Here is a 20,941-nt window from a genome sequence, read left to right as displayed (position 1 = left end):
TCTAGCCAGACTTATTAAGAGAAAAAGAGTCAACACACATCAAGAGAATCAGAAATGAGAAAGGAAAAATTACGACAGACCTAACAGAAATACAAAGAATTATTAGAGAATACTATGAAAACCTATATGCCAACAAGCTGGAAAACCTAGGAGAAATGGACAACTCCTAGAAAAATCCAACATTCCAAGACTGACCCAGAAAGAAACAGAAAATCTAAACAGACCAATTACCAGCAATGAAATTGAACAGGTAATCAAAAAACGACCCAAGAGTAAAACCCCCGGGCCAAATGGATTTACCTCAGAATTTTATCAGACATACAGAGAAGACATAATACCTATTCTCCTTAAAGTTTTCCAAAAAATAGAAGAGGAGGGAATACTCCCAAACTCATTCTATGAAGCCAACATCACCCTAATACCAAAACTAGGCAAAGACCCCACAAAAAAAGAAAATTACAGACCAATATCCCTGATGAATGTGGACGGAAAAATGCTCAAAAAAATATTAGCAAACAGAATTCAAAAATACATCAAAGGATCATACAACATGACCAAGTGGGATTCATCCCAGGGATGCAAGGGTGGTACAACATTCGAAAATCCATCAACATCATCCACCACATAAACAAAAAGGACAAAAACCACATGATCATCTCCATAGATACTGAAAAAGCATTCAACAAACTTCAACACCCATTCATGATAAAAGCTCTCAACAAAATGGGTATAGAGGGCAAGTACCTCAACATAATAAAGGCCATATATGATAAACCCACAGCCAACATCATACTTAACAGCGATTACCTGAAAGCTTTTCCTCTGAGATCGGGAACTAGACAGGGATGCCCACTCTCCCCACTGTTATTCAACATAGTACTGGAGGTCATAGCCATGGCAATTAGACAAAACAAAGAAATACAAGGAATCCAGATTAGTAAAGAACAAGTTAAACTGTCACTATTCACAGATGACATGATGTTGCACATAAAAAAACCCTAAAGACTCCACACCAAAACTACTAGAACTGATATCGGAATACAGTAAAGTTGCAGGATACAAAATTAACACACAGAAATCTGGCTTTCCTATACACTAACAATGAGCCAATAGAAAGAGAAATCAGGAAAACAATTGCATCAGAACGAATAAAATACTTAGGAATACACATAACCAAGGAAGTGAAAGACCTACACCCTGAAAACTATAAGACACTCTTAAGAGAAATTAAAGTGGACACTAACAAATGGAAACTCATGCCACACTCTTGCCTAGGAAGAATTAGTATTGTCAAAATGGCCATCATGCCCAAAGCAATATACAGATTTGATGCAATCCCTATCAAATTACCAACAGCATCCTTCAACAAACTGGAACAAATAGTTCAAAAATTCATATGGAAACACCAAAGACCCCAAATAGCCAAAGCAATCCTGAAAAGGAAGAATAAAGTTGGGGGAGATCTTGCTCCCCAACTTCAAGCTCTATTACATAGCCACAGTAATCAAGAGAGTTTGGTACTGGCACAAGAACAGAGCCACAGACCAGTGGAACAGAATAGAGACTCCAGACATTAACCCAAACATATATGGTCAATTAATATTTGATAAAGGAGCCATGGACATACAATGGAGAAATGACAGTCTCTTCAACAGATGGTGTTGGCAAAACTGGACAGCTACATGTAAGAGAATGAAACTGGATCATTGTCTAACCCCATATACAAAAGTAAATTCAAAATGGTTCAAACACCTGAATGTAAGTCATGAAACCATAAAACTCTTAGAAAAAACATAGGCAAAAATCTTTTGGACATAAACATGAGCGACTTCTTCATGAACATATCTCCCCGGGCAAGAGAAACAAAAGCAAAAATGAACAAGTGGGACTATATCAAGCTGAAAAGCTTCTGTACAAAGGACACCATCAATAGAACAAAAAGGTACCCTACAGTATGTGAGAATATATTCATAAGAGACAGATCCAATAAAGGCTTGACATCCAAAATATATAGAGCTCACGCACGTCAACAAACAAAAAGCAAATAATCCAATTAAAAATGGGCAGAGGAGCTGAACAGACAGTTCTCCAAAGAAGAAATTCAGATGGCCAACAGACACATGAAAAAATGCTCCACATTGCTAGTTACCTGAGAAATGCAAGTTAAAACCACAATGAGATACCACCTCACACCAGTAAGGATCGCCACCATCCAAAAGACAAACAACAACAGATGTTGGTGAGGTTGTGGAGAAAGGGGAAGAACCCTCCTACACTGCTGGTGGGAATGTAAATTAGTTCAACCATTGTGGAAAGCAGTATGGAGGTTCCTCAAAATGCTCAAAATAGACATACCATTTGACCCAGGAATTCCACTTCTAGGAATTTACCCTAAGAATGCAGCAGCCCAGTTGAAAAAGACAGATGCACCCCTATGTTTATCACAGCACTATTTACAATAGCCAAGAAATGGAAGCAACCTAAGTTTCATTCAGTAGATGAACAGATAAAAAAGACGTGGTACATATACACAATGGAATATTATTCAGTCATAAGAAGAAAACAAATCCTACCATTTGCAACAACATGGATGGAGCTAAAGGGTATTATGCTCAGTGAAATAAGCCAGGTGGAGAAAGACAAGTACCAAATGATTTCACTCATATGTGGAGTATAAGAACAAAGAACCCAAGAATGAACTAAAAGTTACCAAAGGGAAAGGGACAGGGGAGGATGGGTGGGAAGGGAGGGATAAGGGTGGGGAAAATGAAAGGGGGCCTTATGATTAGCATGTATAATGTTGGGGGGGGGCATAGGGAGGGATGTACAACACAGAGAAGACAAGTAGTGATTTTACAGCATCTTACTATGCTGATGGACAGTGACTGTAATGGGGTTTGTGGGGGAGCCTTGGTGAAGGGGGGAGTCTAGTAAACATATGTTCTTCATGTAATTGTAGATTAATGATAACAATATGAATTAAAAAAAAGTCTAGACCCATCCTACAGCCCTGAACACTGGCTGAGAAAACACACATGAAAAGGCCCCACGGAGCTGCCCAGTGCGCACAGACATCAGGTGTGGGGACAAGTGACAGACAAGCACTGTGTGGCCTGGCAGCTCGGTTCCTGAAACAGGGTGAAGTGTGTAGGAAGCATGAGCAGAGGCCCATCCCGTCCTCTTCTTTTGTGCCCTTGGAATCCTCCGAGGGCAGCAGAGGCTGCACACTGAGGAAGAACACCCCTCACACTTGATGGTGTCCCGGCTGCTCCTGCTGCCCTTCCGGCAGGGCCCTGGGACAGTAAACATTGTGACACACCAACCTATGAGTATTGGGGGAGAAAAATAGTGTAACAAGCAACTAGTCTTTGTCCTGGGTTCAAACGTAGGTTTACCATGCAAGAGGCAGCCCTGCTAAGATGCAGCCCTAGTCCTCCAGGAGTTATATTAGGCTTAGGTTGGAGAGGTGCTACGAACACTCATTCCACAAACTCCATAGAACACACATATGCATAAAACAGAGCTGGCCATCCCTGCCCCACACACCTCATCAGGGTGCTATAAGGCCTCAGAGAGATTTATATACATAAAGCAAGTCCATACAAGGTGGTCAATGCTCTCTTGGATTCATCCACTTATTTATTTGCTGCTACATACTCTTCTAGGAGTTTGATACTTCAGTGAAGACAGAAATATCCCCCTTAGCTTACATCCAACAAGGTCGGAGAGACTGACAATAAACAATTGGTTTAAGCTTTTAAAAGAAGATACACTAGAGGGTGTTAAGTTCCGTGGAAGAAAGCAGTGCAGACGAGGATCAGAGAGTTGGGAGAGCGTGAGTAGGGGAACAGACTGCTATAATTAAAAGGAGGGCCAGGCTGGGCCTCCCACAGAAAGGGACACTGGTGTGCAGTACAGCAGGAGGTGAGGCATAGCCATGCAGTTTGGTGGGGAGGGGTCTGCACAGGTGCCCAGGCCCAGCTGTAGCAAAGTCCTCAAGGTGCTCACGGATCAGCAGGAGGTGGTGTGGCCAGCGGGCAGCGAGCCGGAGGGAAGCAGGAGGGACCCAGCATGCCAGCTTCCATGCCACAGAAAGACTCTGGCTGTTACTCTGGAGGGTGCTCTGGGTCCAGGGCACCATGCCTGTCTTATGTTGAGAACACAGGGTTGGGCTCTCAAAGTCTAGTGAACAATTTCAACAGACTGGACAGACTATGTGAGGAAGACAGAGTCCAGGAAACCTCCAAGTGTCCAGGCTCAACAAAGCTGCTGCCATATCAGATGGGAAAGCTGTGAGTAAGCAGGGCTGATGCAACAGCCTGGGACAAGGTGTCCACCGTGTGGACGATAAGCAGGCATCTGGGCTGGAAGGGCTTGGAGGGCTAGGGAAGTCAGCCTTCCACCTGTACCCCTTTAGACCTCCATCACCTCCTTTCCTAAGATACAGAGTCTACCCAGAACAAAGGCACAATTAATGTGCTATTTATCTACCTGTCCTTTCTCCTGAGCAGTAAGCTCTGTGCAATCCTTGCCCCTTTAGCAGCACTCTCACTTTTAGGAAGTCTCTCAGACTACCTGCCCAGCTCTCAGACTACCTGCCCAGGATATGAATTCCTGTTTTCCACAAGCAGCTGGAATCTCTATCTCTCTAGGTATTCTGTTCATCTTAACTTTCCAACCCCACTAATCACCAGAGCACCATGCAATGTAGGTTCGTGCTCCCAGAGCACATCTCCAGGGCTAGGTGTTCAGCCGTCCCAGGCCTCCACTCCCTCCCCACTCTGTTTCTTTTACTCCTGCTAGTGAGCTGGGGTGGGGAAAGGGCTTGGGTCCTGCTGACTCACAGCTTTGGTATGTGACCCTGTTCTGTGAGGTCTGCTCTTTTCTCCAGGTGTATGCAGTCTGGTGCAGCTTTCTTTCCTATTGCTCTTTCAGGATTAGTTGTATTAATTATATTTTCCTATTATATGTGGTTTTAGGAGGAGGTCTCACCTCTCACGCCACCATCTTTCCATTCACTAACCCTTCTTGATAATTCCTTTGGACTTACACTTTTAAAAAAATCGTCTTAATTCAATTTGGACTCTAACACCATGGTTGTGATATTTTTAAATGCCAGATTCCTTCTCTGCTTCTTCATTTAGATGGGGTGACTCAGGTACAAAGTAAAGAAAACATTTGGGGATCATTGAGCTTTATTATTCCCAACTAGAGACTTTAGAGTGAGAATCTCTGTTGGTTGGGACAGAGAGAGGTCACTATTTCCCCAAATGGAATAAAGTGGGTGAATTTGGCAGGAGGAAATGTGGCCACGTCACTATCCTTTCATAAGAATGCAAGCTTTGAAAGGTGTTAATGAGAAATACAAAAAAAGAAAAACATCTCTGTTGATGCAATCTTTAACACTGCATCTTTGGCCTTTTCCTCACAATCTTTTTCTGGTAGAACAGAACACTATATCCCTTTTAAGAGGTACTTTCTGGTCTCGTTATGTTTCTCTTTTTCTTCACCACAGTTGTGGTCATACAAGTGCAAGTTCAGTGAATTGCTGCTCAGCATAGATCAATACCAGATCCAGTACTGACAATTTCTCAAAATCCATACCCCTTTAAAGCCACCTTGTGAACAATTCCATACAAGCCTACTTTAAGGCTCCCTCAAAAATTGAGTACTATGTAAGGATGGTACCTAATCAATGTTCTACAGCAAATTGACCCCCTTAGACCTTGGGCAAGTGTTGGAGCTTGCCATAATAAAGTGAAATGGAAGCCCCTAGGATAAACGGTTATGGGTGGGGAGAGAAGGTTCAGAGGTGCTGACCCGAATCAGAAAATGCTAATTAATTTATCCCCCCAATAGTGTATTAGCATAGAAACTCTCATAGAGGTAAACGACGTAACCAAAATGTCTGAATTCCTTACTTTGCTGAAAATTTCAGAGTCTTTAATTCACATTTTCTTGATAATATCCCCTCAAGTTATGAATCTTCCTAGGGTATGCTGATTATATTTCCTGGTTTTTGTCCTACTGAGTCATGTACTTCTTAGTCTGTATTTTTTAAATAATAAAAATATATAAATAATATTTGATAAATACTTAAAGCCATGTCCTTAAGTGCATTTATTATTTCTTCCCCTAGGATAAATAACTAGAACTGGTGAGATCAGTTCATAGGATATTAGTATTTTTGAAACTCTTGACATATCTTACAAATTGTCCCAGATCAACATGATACCCATGGACTTTAACACAAAAGTGCCATTTTCTCCATAGTCTTAACATCATTGGTGAAGTGATTACTGAAGGGCCCCCACCAGTAAGATGGCAAACTTCCAGCTTCTCTTTGGGGTCCTCAGTTCCTGCCGGTGCCAACTGAAGCCCAATCACCTCTCGCCCCCCTCCCAATCCCAGCATCTAGCCAACAGCCAACAGCCCCGTAGAAGTAACACCACAATCACCCTATGCCCCTTCCTATATAACCCAGCACCTTTCCCTAATAAAGCGGAATTCTCTGGTGAATTGCTGCTGTGTGTCGCTCCTTTCCTTTCATTGGTGCCGAAACCTGGGAGACAGGACACCCCAACTGGGCCCCGTCTTCCCCCTGACACCAGCAGCAGCTTGCCCTCGTCCTCTTTTTCCGGCGCTGGCTCATCACACTCACCACTCCTCTCTGGCCTTTAGGTAAGTTTTCCCCCCGGACTGGGCCACTCTTCCCCAAGCTATCGCAGTGCCACTGATCCGTGATCGTCCAGCAAGGCCCTGACGCTCGGGGATAAGGAGGGAACTCTCCCTGCCTCAGGCCTTCACGGCTGCAGCAGGCCCTCAGGCCCCTCCTCCAACAACCATAAATCCCCACCTCAGGCCTTCACGGCTACGGCAAACCCTCAGGCCCCTCCTCCAACAGTCATAAATGCACTCACCGTACCTTCCATCAGTGCAAAACTTTTTAAGCAAAATTTTCCCGCGGTGGGCCACTCTTCCCTGAGCTATCACACTGCCATTGACTGTGATCGTCGGGCAAGGCCCTGACGCTCCAAGACGAGGAGGGAAGTCTCCCCGACTGAGGCCTTCACGGCTGCGGTGGACCCTCAGGCCCCTCCTCCAACAGCCATAAATCCCCGCCTCAGACCTTCACAGCTGCAGCGGACCCTCAGGCCCCTCCTCTGACAGCCATAAATCCCCGCCTCAAGCCTTCACAGCTGTGGCAGACCCCCCAGGCCCCTCCTCCAACAGCCATAAACGAGATGACTCCTTTGTGGATGAGAACGCTCCGTTTTTCCCCCACTCCTCCTTCTGTTCCATCCGCCGAAATCTGTTCTGTCTGCCAAAAATTCCTAGTGCTAGGTACCTCGTGACTCTGGCACTCTGCATTCTTAGGGAAGTCTGGGTGACGACCCACACTTCCTAAGAAATTCTGACTCATACACGAGTTTTCGCAGGCCACCAAGGATCATCGGGGACGCCCTTTGTCTCCTTGCAGTCTGCCTCCAGTCCAAGGATCTCCGTTCGTCTTCCCCTGTTTGTCTCCTTCTCCGTCCTTTAGCCATGGGAGCCTCCTCATCCCTCCCTGAAAGTTCACCTCTTGAATGCCTGCTTAAGCATCTGGATACCCTCTCCCTGACGCCTGATATAAAACCAAAACTTCTCCGTAAATATTGCTCCCAAGATTGGCCGACATACCCCCTAGACAATAACAATCAATGGCCCACAGGGGGAACTCTTGATCCTAACATCACTCGCAATCTCTTTTAACTACTGCCAGGGCCTGAAAAAATGGAAGGAGATTCCCTATATGGAAGCTTTCCACCTCCTCCTCCCTCCGCCCCCTCCCAAGTTCTCCTGGCCTGCAAGTCGCTGCCCTAGCCCACAGAAGCCTCCCGTTCACTCCCTTCCCCTTCTTCTCCTACAACAGCCCTTCTCCCTTCCTCCCCCATCTCAACTCCTCCGCCTTCGTCCCCCGCAGATTAAGCCTGAGCCTTTCAGCGCCCCCTTTAACTAGGTCCCGGGGGCCTCCTCCATCTTTGCCCTCATCACCTGTTTCTCCCGTTAGGGACCGCCTTTGTCTTCTCACATGTTTGTAGGAAGAATGGGAAAGCACCTTCCCCCATGTCTGAACGCAGCATGGGAAAACACAAGCTAGAGAACAACCAGTGCAGTCCTTGGAAGTTATCTGTCCACAAAAACATATCTTGTCCTCGAAGACAGCCAAGACTCCTCACTCTGAAAATAGGGAGACCCGGAAGATGTGTAGAAACACCGCCCCTGCTTCTAGCTATGCCCTTCCCCCACTTGCCGATGTGGCAGGAATGGAGAACAAAGAACATTCTGTTTACACTTTCCATGAGCAATTAACTGGAGCCCTGCTGTAGCTCAGTTAGTAGAGCATGGGACTCTTAACCTCAGAGTCGTGAGTTCAAGCTCAACTAGGGTGGCAGAGGCAAGCAGCTGGGCTGCTGGCTGGCAACACGTGGGTCCGATTCTATCTTTCTTTATTTTCTTTGCCCCCCTTCCACACTTCAGGACCTGCTCAACTAGGTGCGGCTAGACCGCGTCACTCCCCCACAGACTGAGCCAGAACCCTTCAGTCCCCCTCAGACTCGGTCCCGAGAGCCTCCCAAAATTATCGCCGCCCTCTGGGAGGTAGCAGGATCCGGGGAGGTAGCAGGATCCAAAGGCATCGTGCGCGTTCACGTCCCTTTCTCCTTAGGAGATTTACCCCAAATAGAGAAACACCTAGGTTCCTTTTCCACTGATCCCACAACATATATCAGGGAGTTTCAATGGACCCTCCAGTCTTACAGCCTCACGCATCATGACATTTTCATGCTCCTGGCCAATACTCTCCTCCCTGAAGAGCGTAGAGGAGTTTGGGACTTCGCCCAAACGCACGCTACAGAAACCCACAGGACTGACCCCACCTATCGCCCTGGCCCCACTGCTGTCCCCGAACAAGACCCACACTGAGATTATAACACAGCTGTAGGTCTCCACTCTCGAGATATTTTTGCCTCCTGCATAATAGCAGGTCTGAAAAAGGCAACTCATAAAAAAGTCAATTTTCAAAAGCTCCAAGACATAATTCAAAAGAGAGACGAAACCCCCTCTGAGGTCTTAGACAGACTCACTCAAGCCCTATTACAGTATACCAGCCTAGACCCAGAAACACTTGAAGGAAAACATGTCCTTATGACATACTTCCTAGCTCAAAGCTACCCCGACATTAAAGCTAAACTCAAAAAGTTAGAACAGGGCCCCGCTACCCCACAGACTGAGATCCTAACAGTGGCCTTTAAAGTCTTCCATAAACGGGAGGAGGAGAAAGAATGCCGTTAACAAAAGGCTGATCAGGGCAATTTCCAAATGTTGGCCCAGCTGATAAAACCACAACCTGGGCACCCCTCTACAAACAAGCCCCCCCCCCAGGAGCTTCTTTCAAGTGCAGAAAAGAGGGACATTGGTCAAGGGCGTGCCCCTCTCCCAGATCTCCTACCACCCCATGCCCCAGATGCCACAAAAAGGGCCACTGGGGGTCTGATTGCCCAACCACCCGAAGGGGAGGCTGGACGAACAACCCCCATCCTAAGCCCGCCGTACTGGGGCTGGCAGAAGAAGATTGACGGGGCCCGGGGGCTTCTCGCCCGACCATTTCAATCACCAAACAGGAGCCCAGGGTTACTTTAACAGTAGACAGTTGCCCCATCTCCTTCCTCCTAGATACAGGAGCCACCTTCTCATTCGTGCAAGAATACCGGGGCCCTACCACGCCTGACATTACTCCTTTAGTCGGGGTAAGAGGTAAACAGATTTTCCCATTAAACCCCCCCCCCCCACCTTTTATGCACAATCCAAGACAATCCCATACCTTTCTCCCACTCCTTCCTGGTTATGCCCCAGTGTCCCATCCCTTTACTAGGACGGTACATCCTTTCTCTCCTCCATGTTTCCATAACTATATCCACTCCCACAGCCCCCAGTACTCCCTTTCTGATGGCCCTCATAGCTGACGACCCCCCTCTACCCAATGAAAGCTCTGGTTCCGCCCTCATACACCCTGTAAATCCCAAAGTTTGGGACATTACAAGCCCCTCCGTGGCTCTATGTCCTCCTGCCTCTATCAAATTACGTGACCCCTCTTAGTATATCTGTCAGGCCCAATACCCCCTAACCACTTCAGCCCTCAAAGGCCTCCAACCCATCATTCAAGATCTCTTAAACAAAAATTACCTCAGACCCACTCACTCCCCATTTAATACCCCCATATTAGCTGTTAAAAAAAACCAACAGATCTTTCCGCCTTGTCCAAGACCTTCGTCTCATCAGCATGGCCATTGTCCCTATCCATCCCTTAGTTCCAAATCCGTACACCCTTTAATCGCAGATCCCTGCCTCGGCCTCCCACTTCTCAGTCCTAGATCTCAAGGACGCATTTTTCCTATCCCTCTGGACCCCTCCTACCAAGATTTTTTCACATTCACCTGGACGGACCCATACACAAGACATTCTGAACAACTCGCTTGGACAGTTTTGCCACAAAGCTTCCGAGATAGTCCCCATATTTTTAGACAGGTCCTAGCTCAGGACCTCAAACAGTTTCATCATGATCACTCCAAGTCCACCTTATTACAATACATGGACAATCTTCTACTCTGCAGTCGCTCGTGGAAACAGTCTCAACTTAACACTGCCTCCCTACTTAACCTTCTAGCTTCCAGAGGTTACCAGGTATCCCCTGTCAAAGCTCAAATCTCTTCCCCTCCTGTCACTTACCTCAGATTCCTTCATCTCAACAAAGAAAGTCCATTAGCCAGAAAACGGCTCCTCTATGACCTGCCCGTTCCCAAAACCAAGACAGAAATCCTTTCCTTTCTAGGCCTGGCTATGTATTTTAGAGCATGGATCCCTAACTTCTCCCTGTTGGCAAAACCCCTATACGACCTCAGCAAGGGCCCCCCTAAAGAACCATTATCCTCCTCCCCCTGACACTCCTTCATTAAGCTCCGTCAAGCCCTTGTGGAAGTCCCAGCTCTCCATCTTCCTGATTTGTCGAAGCCCTTCTCATTATACATTCATGAGAGGTCCAGTCAAGCTCTAGGAGTCCTAGGCCAATATTATGGCCCATCCTTTGCCCCAGTAGCTTATCTCTCCAAGCAATTAGACTCCACAGTTCGGGGATGGGCCCCCTGCCTACGAGCATTAGCCGCTAGACAGCTCTTGCAGAAGGAAGCTCATAAACTGACATTCAGGGCGCCCCTTACTATTCTGTCCCCACATCACCTAAAAGATCTCTTAACCTACAAAAGTTTACACTCTCCCTCCCTCCAGACTCCTGACCTTACTGTCCTCTTTCCTCCAAAATCCCATTCACCCCCTTTGCCATCCATACCCGAATCATGACTTATTCCTCCTTTACTGCTCTCTTGCTTTTTTCCCTAATTCCTATTGTCTTCCCCACCACCCCAGCCTCCTTTGTATGGCGATTCAAAGTCAGACAGACTTACACACAGCATCAAACAAAAGTTACTGCCCTCATTGCCACACCAGACTGCCCTCTGAAAAGCTGCTCTGAGCCTTTATACCTCCACTTTCCTACCTCCACCGAAGTGTTCACTAGCATCTACCCTTATTCTCCCTACTTCTGCTTCCTCTATGACCAAAAACAAGCCTATTGCAGGCGATGGCAAGACACCTACAGGAGATGTCCCTACTGGTCTTGCGCCATTCACTACATGGGTAACTTCCAGTACCCACAGTATTACTCCTCCAACCGTTTCATGAAATATCCCAACGGCTCATTCTCCTTATCAATCCCAGATCCCTGGGACTCTCAATGGGCCACCGGAGTCACAGCCTCAGTTTACTACGGGGGGTCCTCAACCCCCCACGGTACCCTTCATATCTCTCGAGAGTATGTTCCCTCTCACTCCCAGATCTCTCAAGTTGCATCAGACATTCTGAAAAAGTCATTCTCCAAACTCTTAACGGTGCCTCTTCATCTTCTTATTCCTCCTACTCTTAGTTACAGCTCATTCAAGACAACACCATCTTTCTCAACCACACCCTCAACATCGCCAATTGTTTCTTATGCGCATCAGTACAGCGCCCACTGCTGGCTGCTGTGCCGCTTAATATTTCCAACTACTCCTTCCATGCAGAAGGACAACCCCTCCGCCCCCTGGCAGACATACCAGAATACGCAGATAATCTCACCATCCACCACTGTGTAGGCCCAACTCCACCCCCCTCCAGCGCACTTCACTGCCTCTCTATCTACACCCCTACCTCCGGCTCTAAGACTTTTGCACAACCGGGACACTTCTTTTGGTGTAATGGCAGTCTTTTCAACTCACTGCCTCTCAACTCCGATACACCCTGCATTCTCGTCACCATAATCCCACAGCTTACACTTTACAGCATGGCAGAATTTCTTGAGCTCCAACCTCCCTTGCCCTCGCACACAAAAAGGGCTGCTTTCCTTCCCATCATGGTCAGTATCACCTCAGCCATTGGGGCAGGGTTTTCGGGAGAAGCCTTGGGTCACTCTCTATGGGCAGTTAGACATCTCAACGCCAAATTTGAGGGAGCCCTGACATCCACTGCCGATTCCCTAGCCTCTCTCCAAAGACAGGTCACTTCGCTAGCTAAGGTCACCCTTCAAAACCGGCGGGCCCTAGATCTGCTTACAGCCGAGAAAGGCGGCACCTGCGTCTTCCTCTGGGAAGAGTGCTGCTATTACATCAACGAATCCGGCATTGTAGAAACTGACATCACCAAACTCACTGACCTTGCCTCCAGCCTCCACTCTGCTTCCAATTCCAACCCATTCTCTTCAATACTAACAAACCCCCTCCTCACCTGGCTCTGGCCCATTGCAGGCCCCATAATAATCATTCTTCTCGCCTGTCTCTTCTTACCCTTTATAATAAAGTTCATCAAATCCCAAGTCAGAAAAATCTCTAATCAAGCTTTCAACCAGCTTTTACTCAGGAACTACCAGCTTCTGGCCACAGAAGATCCCTCACCCTCACGTGACCTCCTCACCACACTCTGAGATGGACCCCTCTCTCCACTGGAAACTGTTCCTAGAAACAATGGCCGCAGACGCCTGGCTTCTGGCACCCGTATCCTCCTGGCACCACCATTAGAATCAACAAGTCCTCGACCTATAGTTACAGGGAACCCTCATTGATTTCCAACCTGAAGAAGTCCACATCTACTCATCCTTACTGTGGGGAGTCCTATCAACCCTTTCCTCCCAATCCTCAAGCCCTCACTCCCTTCTCCGCCCCTGTTCAGCAGGAAGCAGTCAGAGAGAAAGCTACATCCACAACCCCATAGAGGAGAAAGGGGGGAATGAAGGGCCCCCACCAGTAAGATGGCAAACTTCCGGCTTCTCTTCGGGGTCCTCGGTTCCCACCGGCGCCACCTGAAGCCCAATCACCTCTCGCCCCCCTCCCAATCCCAGCACCTAGCCAACAGCCACCAGCCCCGTAGAAGTAACACCACAATCACCCTATGCCCCTTCCTATATAACCCAGCACCTTTCCCTAATAAAGCGGAATTCTCCGGTGAATTGCTGCTGTGTGTCGCTCCTTTCCTTTCAATTACTAGTAAGAGTGTATTTAAAAATTTTAAATATTTATTGATAGTTGAATTTTCACTGTTGGAGATTTCTTCTTTGTGGGCATATTTTTTTTATTAAAGTATCATTGACATACAATCTTGTGTCTACCCACAACAAAGGCACAATTAATGCGCTATTTATCCATGAAAACAGAAAGAAATTATGGTAAAACAGACCTGGAAAAATATGCAGATGAGAAAATTCAGTAAACTGAAGCCATACAAAAGTGTCTGATCCAATTGCCTTCCTGTATATAAACAGGTTAGAAATGTGGAAGGCAAATTCCCACTTACACTATCAACAACAAGGAAAAATTTAAGAATATACATAATAAATGTCAACCTCTATATGAAAAGAATTTTTAAATACTTAAGAATATAAAAGAGAACAAATTAAAAGGAATATTCTATTTTAGGAAAAGAAAGCTTAATACAATTTTTAAGTCAATTCTCTCTAAATTCACCTGTAAGGAAATTTAGGTTCAAAACAAGATAAGCTGTTTTGTGGAGAAACATATGCACAAAAACAATTAGGAAAATCCTGAAAAGGAACAGTAAATAAAAAGGACGAAGCTGCCAGATCGCAAGACATGGTACAAGCTGCCAGAGATGAGGATTGCAGTACTGGCCCCTGAACAGACAGCCCAGAAACAGGCCTACATGCAGCTGGTGGTTCCATCTCGGAGGCTGGTGGCTCTGGGTGTGTGGAGGTCAGTCAATGCGACCACCTGGGAAGAACAGGGGGATTCCTGCTCCTCCTTTCACTAAAATGAGTACCAACTGAATCTGATTGAAATCAGAAAACCAAACCAAACTGGGCTGAAAGAAAACATTAGACTTGTTAAAAAGAAAAAAGATCTCAAAGTAATGAAGGCTTCACAGTCAAATGACAAATGACCCGAGTGAAGAAAAAGTATTTGTAACACAATGGACAAGGGTCTCATTTCTGCAAATGTTCAAAGATATACAAATCTATAAGAACAAAGAATCAAACAAAAATGACGACAGACATGTCCAAAATGCATGTGAGATTTAAAACAAAACAAAGAGGAGGAAACAGACCCCTGTGGTGCCCGGGCCCTGGAGGCACAGCCTCAGGTGGGGGCCAGGCTCTCAGGAACCAGGCTCCAGCCGCCTCAATTTTCACCTAAGTCGGTTATACCTTTGTACCATGTGTGCACATATTACTAGTTTTTAAAAATAAGAAAGCTAAAAAGTTACAATGCAGAGAGTCTGAAACAGAACCATGAACTTCAGTAGGAAAGGCCTTCCGGACAGGCAGACGGGTCTCAGAAGGCACAACCCCCTAGTGGAAATCCTTCTTTAAAGGAAAGTGCTGCTTCTAAACTATTCCATTTTCAAGCATCTTTTGTAAAACTATAACTGAAGATACTGTTGCTCATACAGCCTCTTCCTCCAAAGAAGTCCAGGAACACGTCCTTCCATCAGCTCATCCACAGCCTGCCAAGAACACGCTGTGTGCTCTGTGGTCAGAACAAAATACAGAATCCAGCATCTCTGTGCCTATAAAACAGCTGTGAAAATCCTTAATGGAGTCGTCAGGCATCAAATTATAACTTAAATTGCTTAGCGGGGCCCAGTTTCCTCTTCTAACCAGTGGGGATAATACCAGTACTTCTGACAGTGTTCTGAAGACAAATAATATGTGCAAGAGGACTCAGACAGGGCCCGACAGCACACCGCCTGGAAGCAGGCAGGACCTACATTTAAGAGACTGTTCCTCAGTTGGAAAGCCCCTGCCACTGGCAGTTCTGGGTAAGAAGTCCTCCTGTGAGCTAGGCAGTCAGCCACAACATGCTGGCACACCTGCCACCCGTGAGCAAGTGCGTGGTCCTTGCCGAGCTGCTCTGCAGAACCAGGGGTGCCTGGACCTGCAACCCTCTCGCTAGTTCTCCCACTGTCTCCGGTGAGGCCAGGGCCACACCGGGGTAGCTGCTGGCTCTTGGGCCACCTTTTTCAGAAGCTGCTACAGCACTGGTGCTAAGGCTCCTACTGCACTTGGGTTCTACAGTCACACTCGGAGGTCCCCGGTGCTTGCTCCCCACAGCCTGATTGGAGGGCCCTCTCCTCCCCTCCCCCAGCTTGGCCAGAGGATCCATCCTCCACCCCAGTGTGAGGAGCCCATTTGGAGCAGGCCAGGCTCCAGTGGGAAAGCTGAGCCCTTCCCAGAAGGTGAAGCCCAGGGTCTGTTCCTCCCCACAAAATGATGGTGTTAGGAGAGGATCTTCCTGGACAAGGAAGACAAAAGGTGAAATCATGTCTTAGGCACTTTTAAATGTCCACCAGGAGCTGATGGGCATGCTTTCGTCATCCACAGGAGAGGAGTCCAGTGAGCAGTGTCCAGGAGGGCAGCGAGGTCCCCAGGACCGTGCATTCTAGCAGAGGTTGCATCACACAACTCCTGGCCTGGTGCAGAGACTCATGTGCTACATGACCTCATTTTCTAAAACAAAAACCTGAGGGGCATGAGTTTACTTATGGTGTGGATAGTTAGAACTTGACATTACCGACTATTTCTGAGAGAACACAAAGGGTCAAGTATGAGGTTTCTATATTTAAACGCTGGGTGAATGAAGATACCATTAGCTTCTTATTTCTTGACTCAGTAATTCCATCACATAGGCAAAACTTTGGAAATTTGATGTCATCATGTGTTGGGAGGAAAAGAACCCCTAAAATCTGGTGGGGGGAAGGGAAGGTAGTACAACCATTTATGAGGATATTCTCAATTAGGAAACGGACAGTCCATCTGACTAGTGTTCAATTCTTCGTATCAACTCTAGAAAAAAACTCCTGTCTGTCCTAAGGAGGCGCTGACATGCAGCACTGTCTTACGGAGAAGACTGGAAATATTCTTAACGAAATAGGGTGACCATGCCACAAAGTATCCTATAAATGTCAAAATTCAGGTACGGATGTTCCTTATCCTGACATGGAAAGAACCGTAAAGCACACTGCTGGGCAAGTAAAGCTGCAGAACAGTAGAAGAGCATTTGTGTAAAACAATAAATAAGTGGTTCCAATAGCAAGTGCTATATATTACGTGTATTTTACCTAATAAAAATCAGGGAGAAAACAGAGCAAAGAACAAATGCAATATGTAGATGCAAAGAAAAATATCTGTTAGGGACCTGCCTAACTGAGATAGGGCGGGATGAGGACATGTAGTCATATCTGTGAGGCTGTCTCTGTGATATAACGGCCTATCTAAATACACACCAAGATTTTAAGTGTTGGTTATGGGAACCTGGATTACATTTGATTTTTGTTGTTTTACGCTTTTGTTTTTCAAATTATCTACCATTAACAAACAAAAAATATATACATTTTGTACAATAATCCAGGTTTGTTGTCCCTAAGCAGGTACACATGGATGGCTGTGGCATTGCTGACAGGAGGGGCCCCATTGAGATGTGATACAGAGATGGATGCCAAGAAAATATACACTGATCCCCAAAGCTGCATACAATTTCAGGTAATGCAGCGACCCTCAAAGCCTATCCAGGAATCATGGAGCCTGGGTTAGGAACCTCTGATTTAAACGACATTTGAAGCCACAGAAATGGATGTGATCACTCAGAGAATGCATGTTGGGACTAGCAGAGATGGACTGTAGAACCCAAGGAATCCCCAATGGTGAAGGAGCAGGCAGAGCAGGGAAGAGAAGATGAAGGCCATGAGGGGCATGTGCTCACTCCCTCCTGCCCCCTGCCACCCCACACGCTGTCAAATGGACTCTGCTTCAGTGAACAGTATACAAAGAGCCCACCAGTGTGGCCAGGTCCCAGGGTCTGGGCCAGCCTCCCTGCCTCCACGTAGCTGCACACACACAGCTGTGGGTCATCTCAAATACATCTTTTCCTTCGATGCTGTCATTCTTGCCATTTCCTCCTGCTTAATGCCTCGCACATTGGCAAGGTCCTCAAAAATTGTCAGGGCTGCTTCTTTCCTTCCCAACTCTCTTATTAGGATTGTGACTTAGGAAAGAACACCAGATTTGGAGGCTCTTCCATGAGGAGCCCAGCTCCCCTCCCATTCCTGCACAGCATCTAGTCCAGCAGGCTGAATGTCTGCTGGTCAGCTGATTGAGGCCAGAGGATCTCAGGAAGCCAAGTCTCCCTGGTTGAACTAACCTACCAGTGAAGACTGCAGACTGGACACTTAGGGGTCACATTTGGAGATGTGGACTATCCCAAATTTATATATAAACCACAAAAAGTATACAGTTCTCTCTATAAAATGGCATAAAGTGTACTAAAAGTTGTGACCTTGGCTTTGTAAAAGGATGCCCTTCAGAAAATTACAGATTAGTACCAACTAGAGACTCACTTGATCACTTACAAAGAGCTGAAACTGCAAATGCACTAATAACCCCACTCCAGGGACACAGGGCTCCTGGCTCACAGGAGAGCGAGCTAGCCCAGCACTAAGCCCACCCCTGACCCACATCTACAATGTGGTGTGCTTGGACACCAAATGCACCGCCAGTGTTTAAAAGGCCTTGTGGCAGTCCCACACAGGTTCGGCCACCAGCCCCCCCACACCCCACAGGTTACCCTGACTCACCCTTCCTGACAAGAGGGCAGGAATGCAGCAGGACCTTGAACCCCTGCTTCAATCAGCCTGGCTTTCTGAGGGATGGGCCGTTGTTTATTCTATTTATGAGCTCAAAGTACTGGGTCCTTCCTGCCCAGTGCTCCCCAAGCCTAGAATGACAACAGGAGGGAGGCACAAGTGCCGTGATGGCGCAGTCGGATCCAGCTTGCACCGTTAAGGCCCACTGCACTGAGTCAGTTCACTGCGGGGCGCGACTAGGGCCTTACCTGTAAGAGGACTAACGCCTATCACCTCTACCCCACACGCCCCCACCGCACATGCAAAAGCCCTTTGCAACTGGGAAGATGTATGACTTAAAATGCTCTCAGGGCCAAGTCTAAGACCCTCTGAGTGGTGGAGCTGCCAAACGAGGGATTTCACCAGCTAAAGCAACAGCCTCGAGCCTAGTTTCCCTCCTCTGTGAGGTACTGTCATTCCCAGCACTAGATAAATCACCAAAACAAAAGTAATCATAATAAATCGCTAAGATTTAGTTTGAAGGTAAGGATTTATCTTTAATTACAAACTGTACCACCATCAGTTCCTAAAAGAACATTTTCACACCGAGACAGATGAAAGGAGGTGATGTCAGAACCGGGCAGCCACCTTACAGGCCCTCGACCCTAATATTCAGGGCGTTCGGGCCGCGTCCCCACGGCGGCGACACCAACGCGCGCAAGAGGAAAACACCCGCGTGGCGCCGGGCCCGGCCGCTGGCGCGCTCCCAGGCCCCCGCCCCGTCCCCCGCGACTCCTCCGCCCCGGGCCGTCCACACCACGCGCCCGGCCGCATCCCCATAGCTCGCGATCCGCACCGGGCCGAAGCCACCCAGGGTCGGCGAGGGCCGGGCCCGGCGGGCCTAGCGGGGCGGCGGGCGGGGGCCGGGGCTGTGGCCCGGCAGGTCGCGCCGCAACGGCCCTCCCTGCGTCCGCAGCCCGCTCCCTGGCGCGCCCGAGCTCCGCACTCACCCGGGTGACGCCATGAGCGCAGCGAGGTCCCGGAGCTGGAGCCGCCTCCGCTTCCTCCGCGCAAGCCACTCCGCCGGGGAGGGGCCTCCGGCCGGCCACCCGTCTGCCCGTTGGGCCGCTCCGGGCGGCGGGGACGCGAGGGGGGACGCGAGGGGGGACGCGAGGGGGGGCCCGAGCTGGCTGCGAAGGGGTGCAAGTGGGCCGGGAGTCGGATGCAGGGCCTCCGGTATCGGCTCGGGGCGGCCCAGGAGCGGCCCTCGAGCCTGCAGCCTAGACCTGCCCACCTGCTTAGGTGCCCGGGGTCCCGCCACCGGCACTCACGCGGAGGCGCCTGCAGTGCCAAGCCAACCTGCCTCCGGCCACAAAGCAGCTTAAGTCGGCGAGGTCCACACCTCCCCGCATTTGAGTTTATGTAAGAAAAGCAGTTTCTTTGGTCTAGGAGTGCGAGTTCAAGGAGTTGCTACTATTAAGCAAAACAGTAACTTTGATAGACAGTGAACAGTTGGCTTCTCTTACATGTATGAAAACCCTAAAGATTGCACACACATATTGTGTTAGTACTAATAAATTCGGTAAAGTTGAAATGTTTCTGTACACAAACAACTCTCTAAAAAGAAATTGAGACAACAATCTTACAGTAGCATCAAAAAAACAATAAAATACTTAGGAATAAACTTAACCAAGTAAGTGAAAGGCTTGTATACAGAAAACTATAAAGCATTCATGAAATAAAGACACAAGGAAGGGCATCCCATGTTCATGGATTGAGAGAATTAATATTGTTAAAATGTACATACTATCCAAAGTGATCTACAGTTTCAATGCAATCCCTATCAAAATCCCAATGGCAGTCTTTACAGGGCAAAAAAAAAAAAAAAAAAAATCCAAGAATTCATTTGGAACCACAACAGACCCTGAATGGCCAAAGCAATTTTGAGCAAGAATAACAAAGTTGGAGGCATACACTTCCTGATTTCAAGAGATATTACAAAGCCACAGTAATCAAAACCATATGATACTGGCATAAAAAAAAAACAGATCAGTGGAACAAAATAGCCCAGAAATAAGTCCATGCATCTACAGTAAACTGAACTTCAAGAAGAGAGCCAAGGACACAAAATGGGGAAAGGTTCATCTCTTCAATAAACAGTAATGGGAAAACCAATATCCACATGCAGAAAGATGTAGGTGGAGCCTTATCTCACACATATAGAGAAATCAATTCAAAATGGGTTAAAGACATAAAGGTAAAACCTGAAACTATAAGACTCTTAGAAGAAGACCATATATCTAATAAGAAAATATTTGCAAACCATGTATCTAATAAGTTAATATCCAAAATATAGAAGGAACTTCTATATCTCAATAAGTTTTAAAAAAACTGATTAAAAAATGAACAAAGGATCTGAATAGATATTTAAAAGAAGACATACAAATGGCCAAAAGTATATGAAAAGGTGTTCAGCATCACTAATCAACATCACAAATGCAAATGAAAGCCACAATGAGGTATCCCCTCACACCTGTGAAAATGGCTGTTATTAGAAAAACAAAAGATAACAAGTATTGGTGAGGATGTTGAGAACTGGGATGCCTTGTGCACTGTTGGTGTGAATGTAAATTGATCCAGCCACTATGGAAAACAGCACAGAGATTCCTCAAAAAGCTAACCATAGAAATACCACTTCTGGGTATATATCCAAAAATATTAAATTCAATATCTCAGAGAGGTATAC

General features: G+C 47.0%; 1 protein-coding gene across 28 annotated transcripts in view; it reads right to left on the bottom strand.

Moving 5' to 3' along the window:
- URGCP (upregulator of cell proliferation) overlaps positions 1 to 20,941 on the bottom strand; it is a 142,812-nt gene that overhangs the window by 39,013 nt on the left and 82,858 nt on the right. For 2 of the 28 annotated variants that reach the window (XM_017674193.3, XM_036991000.2), the window contains exon 1: positions 19,206 to 19,331. The exons of 24 other annotated variants lie outside the window; for them this stretch is intronic. In XM_017674193.3, the coding sequence (XP_017529682.2) occupies positions 19,206 to 19,219 (14 nt within the window). In that variant the 5' untranslated portion in view covers positions 19,220 to 19,331. Of the gene's footprint in view, positions 1 to 19,205; positions 19,567 to 20,941 lie in introns of those variants that run through there. 2 more of the 28 variants (XM_036991008.2, XM_073239249.1) reach the window with 2 other exon arrangements.

This window comes from Manis javanica, chromosome 6 (assembly GCF_040802235.1).
Source record: "Manis javanica isolate MJ-LG chromosome 6, MJ_LKY, whole genome shotgun sequence".
Taxonomy (NCBI): domain Eukaryota; kingdom Metazoa; phylum Chordata; class Mammalia; order Pholidota; family Manidae; genus Manis; species Manis javanica.
The sequence above is the reverse complement of the archived record's forward strand: the minus strand, read 5'-3'. Positions and strand labels throughout refer to the sequence as shown.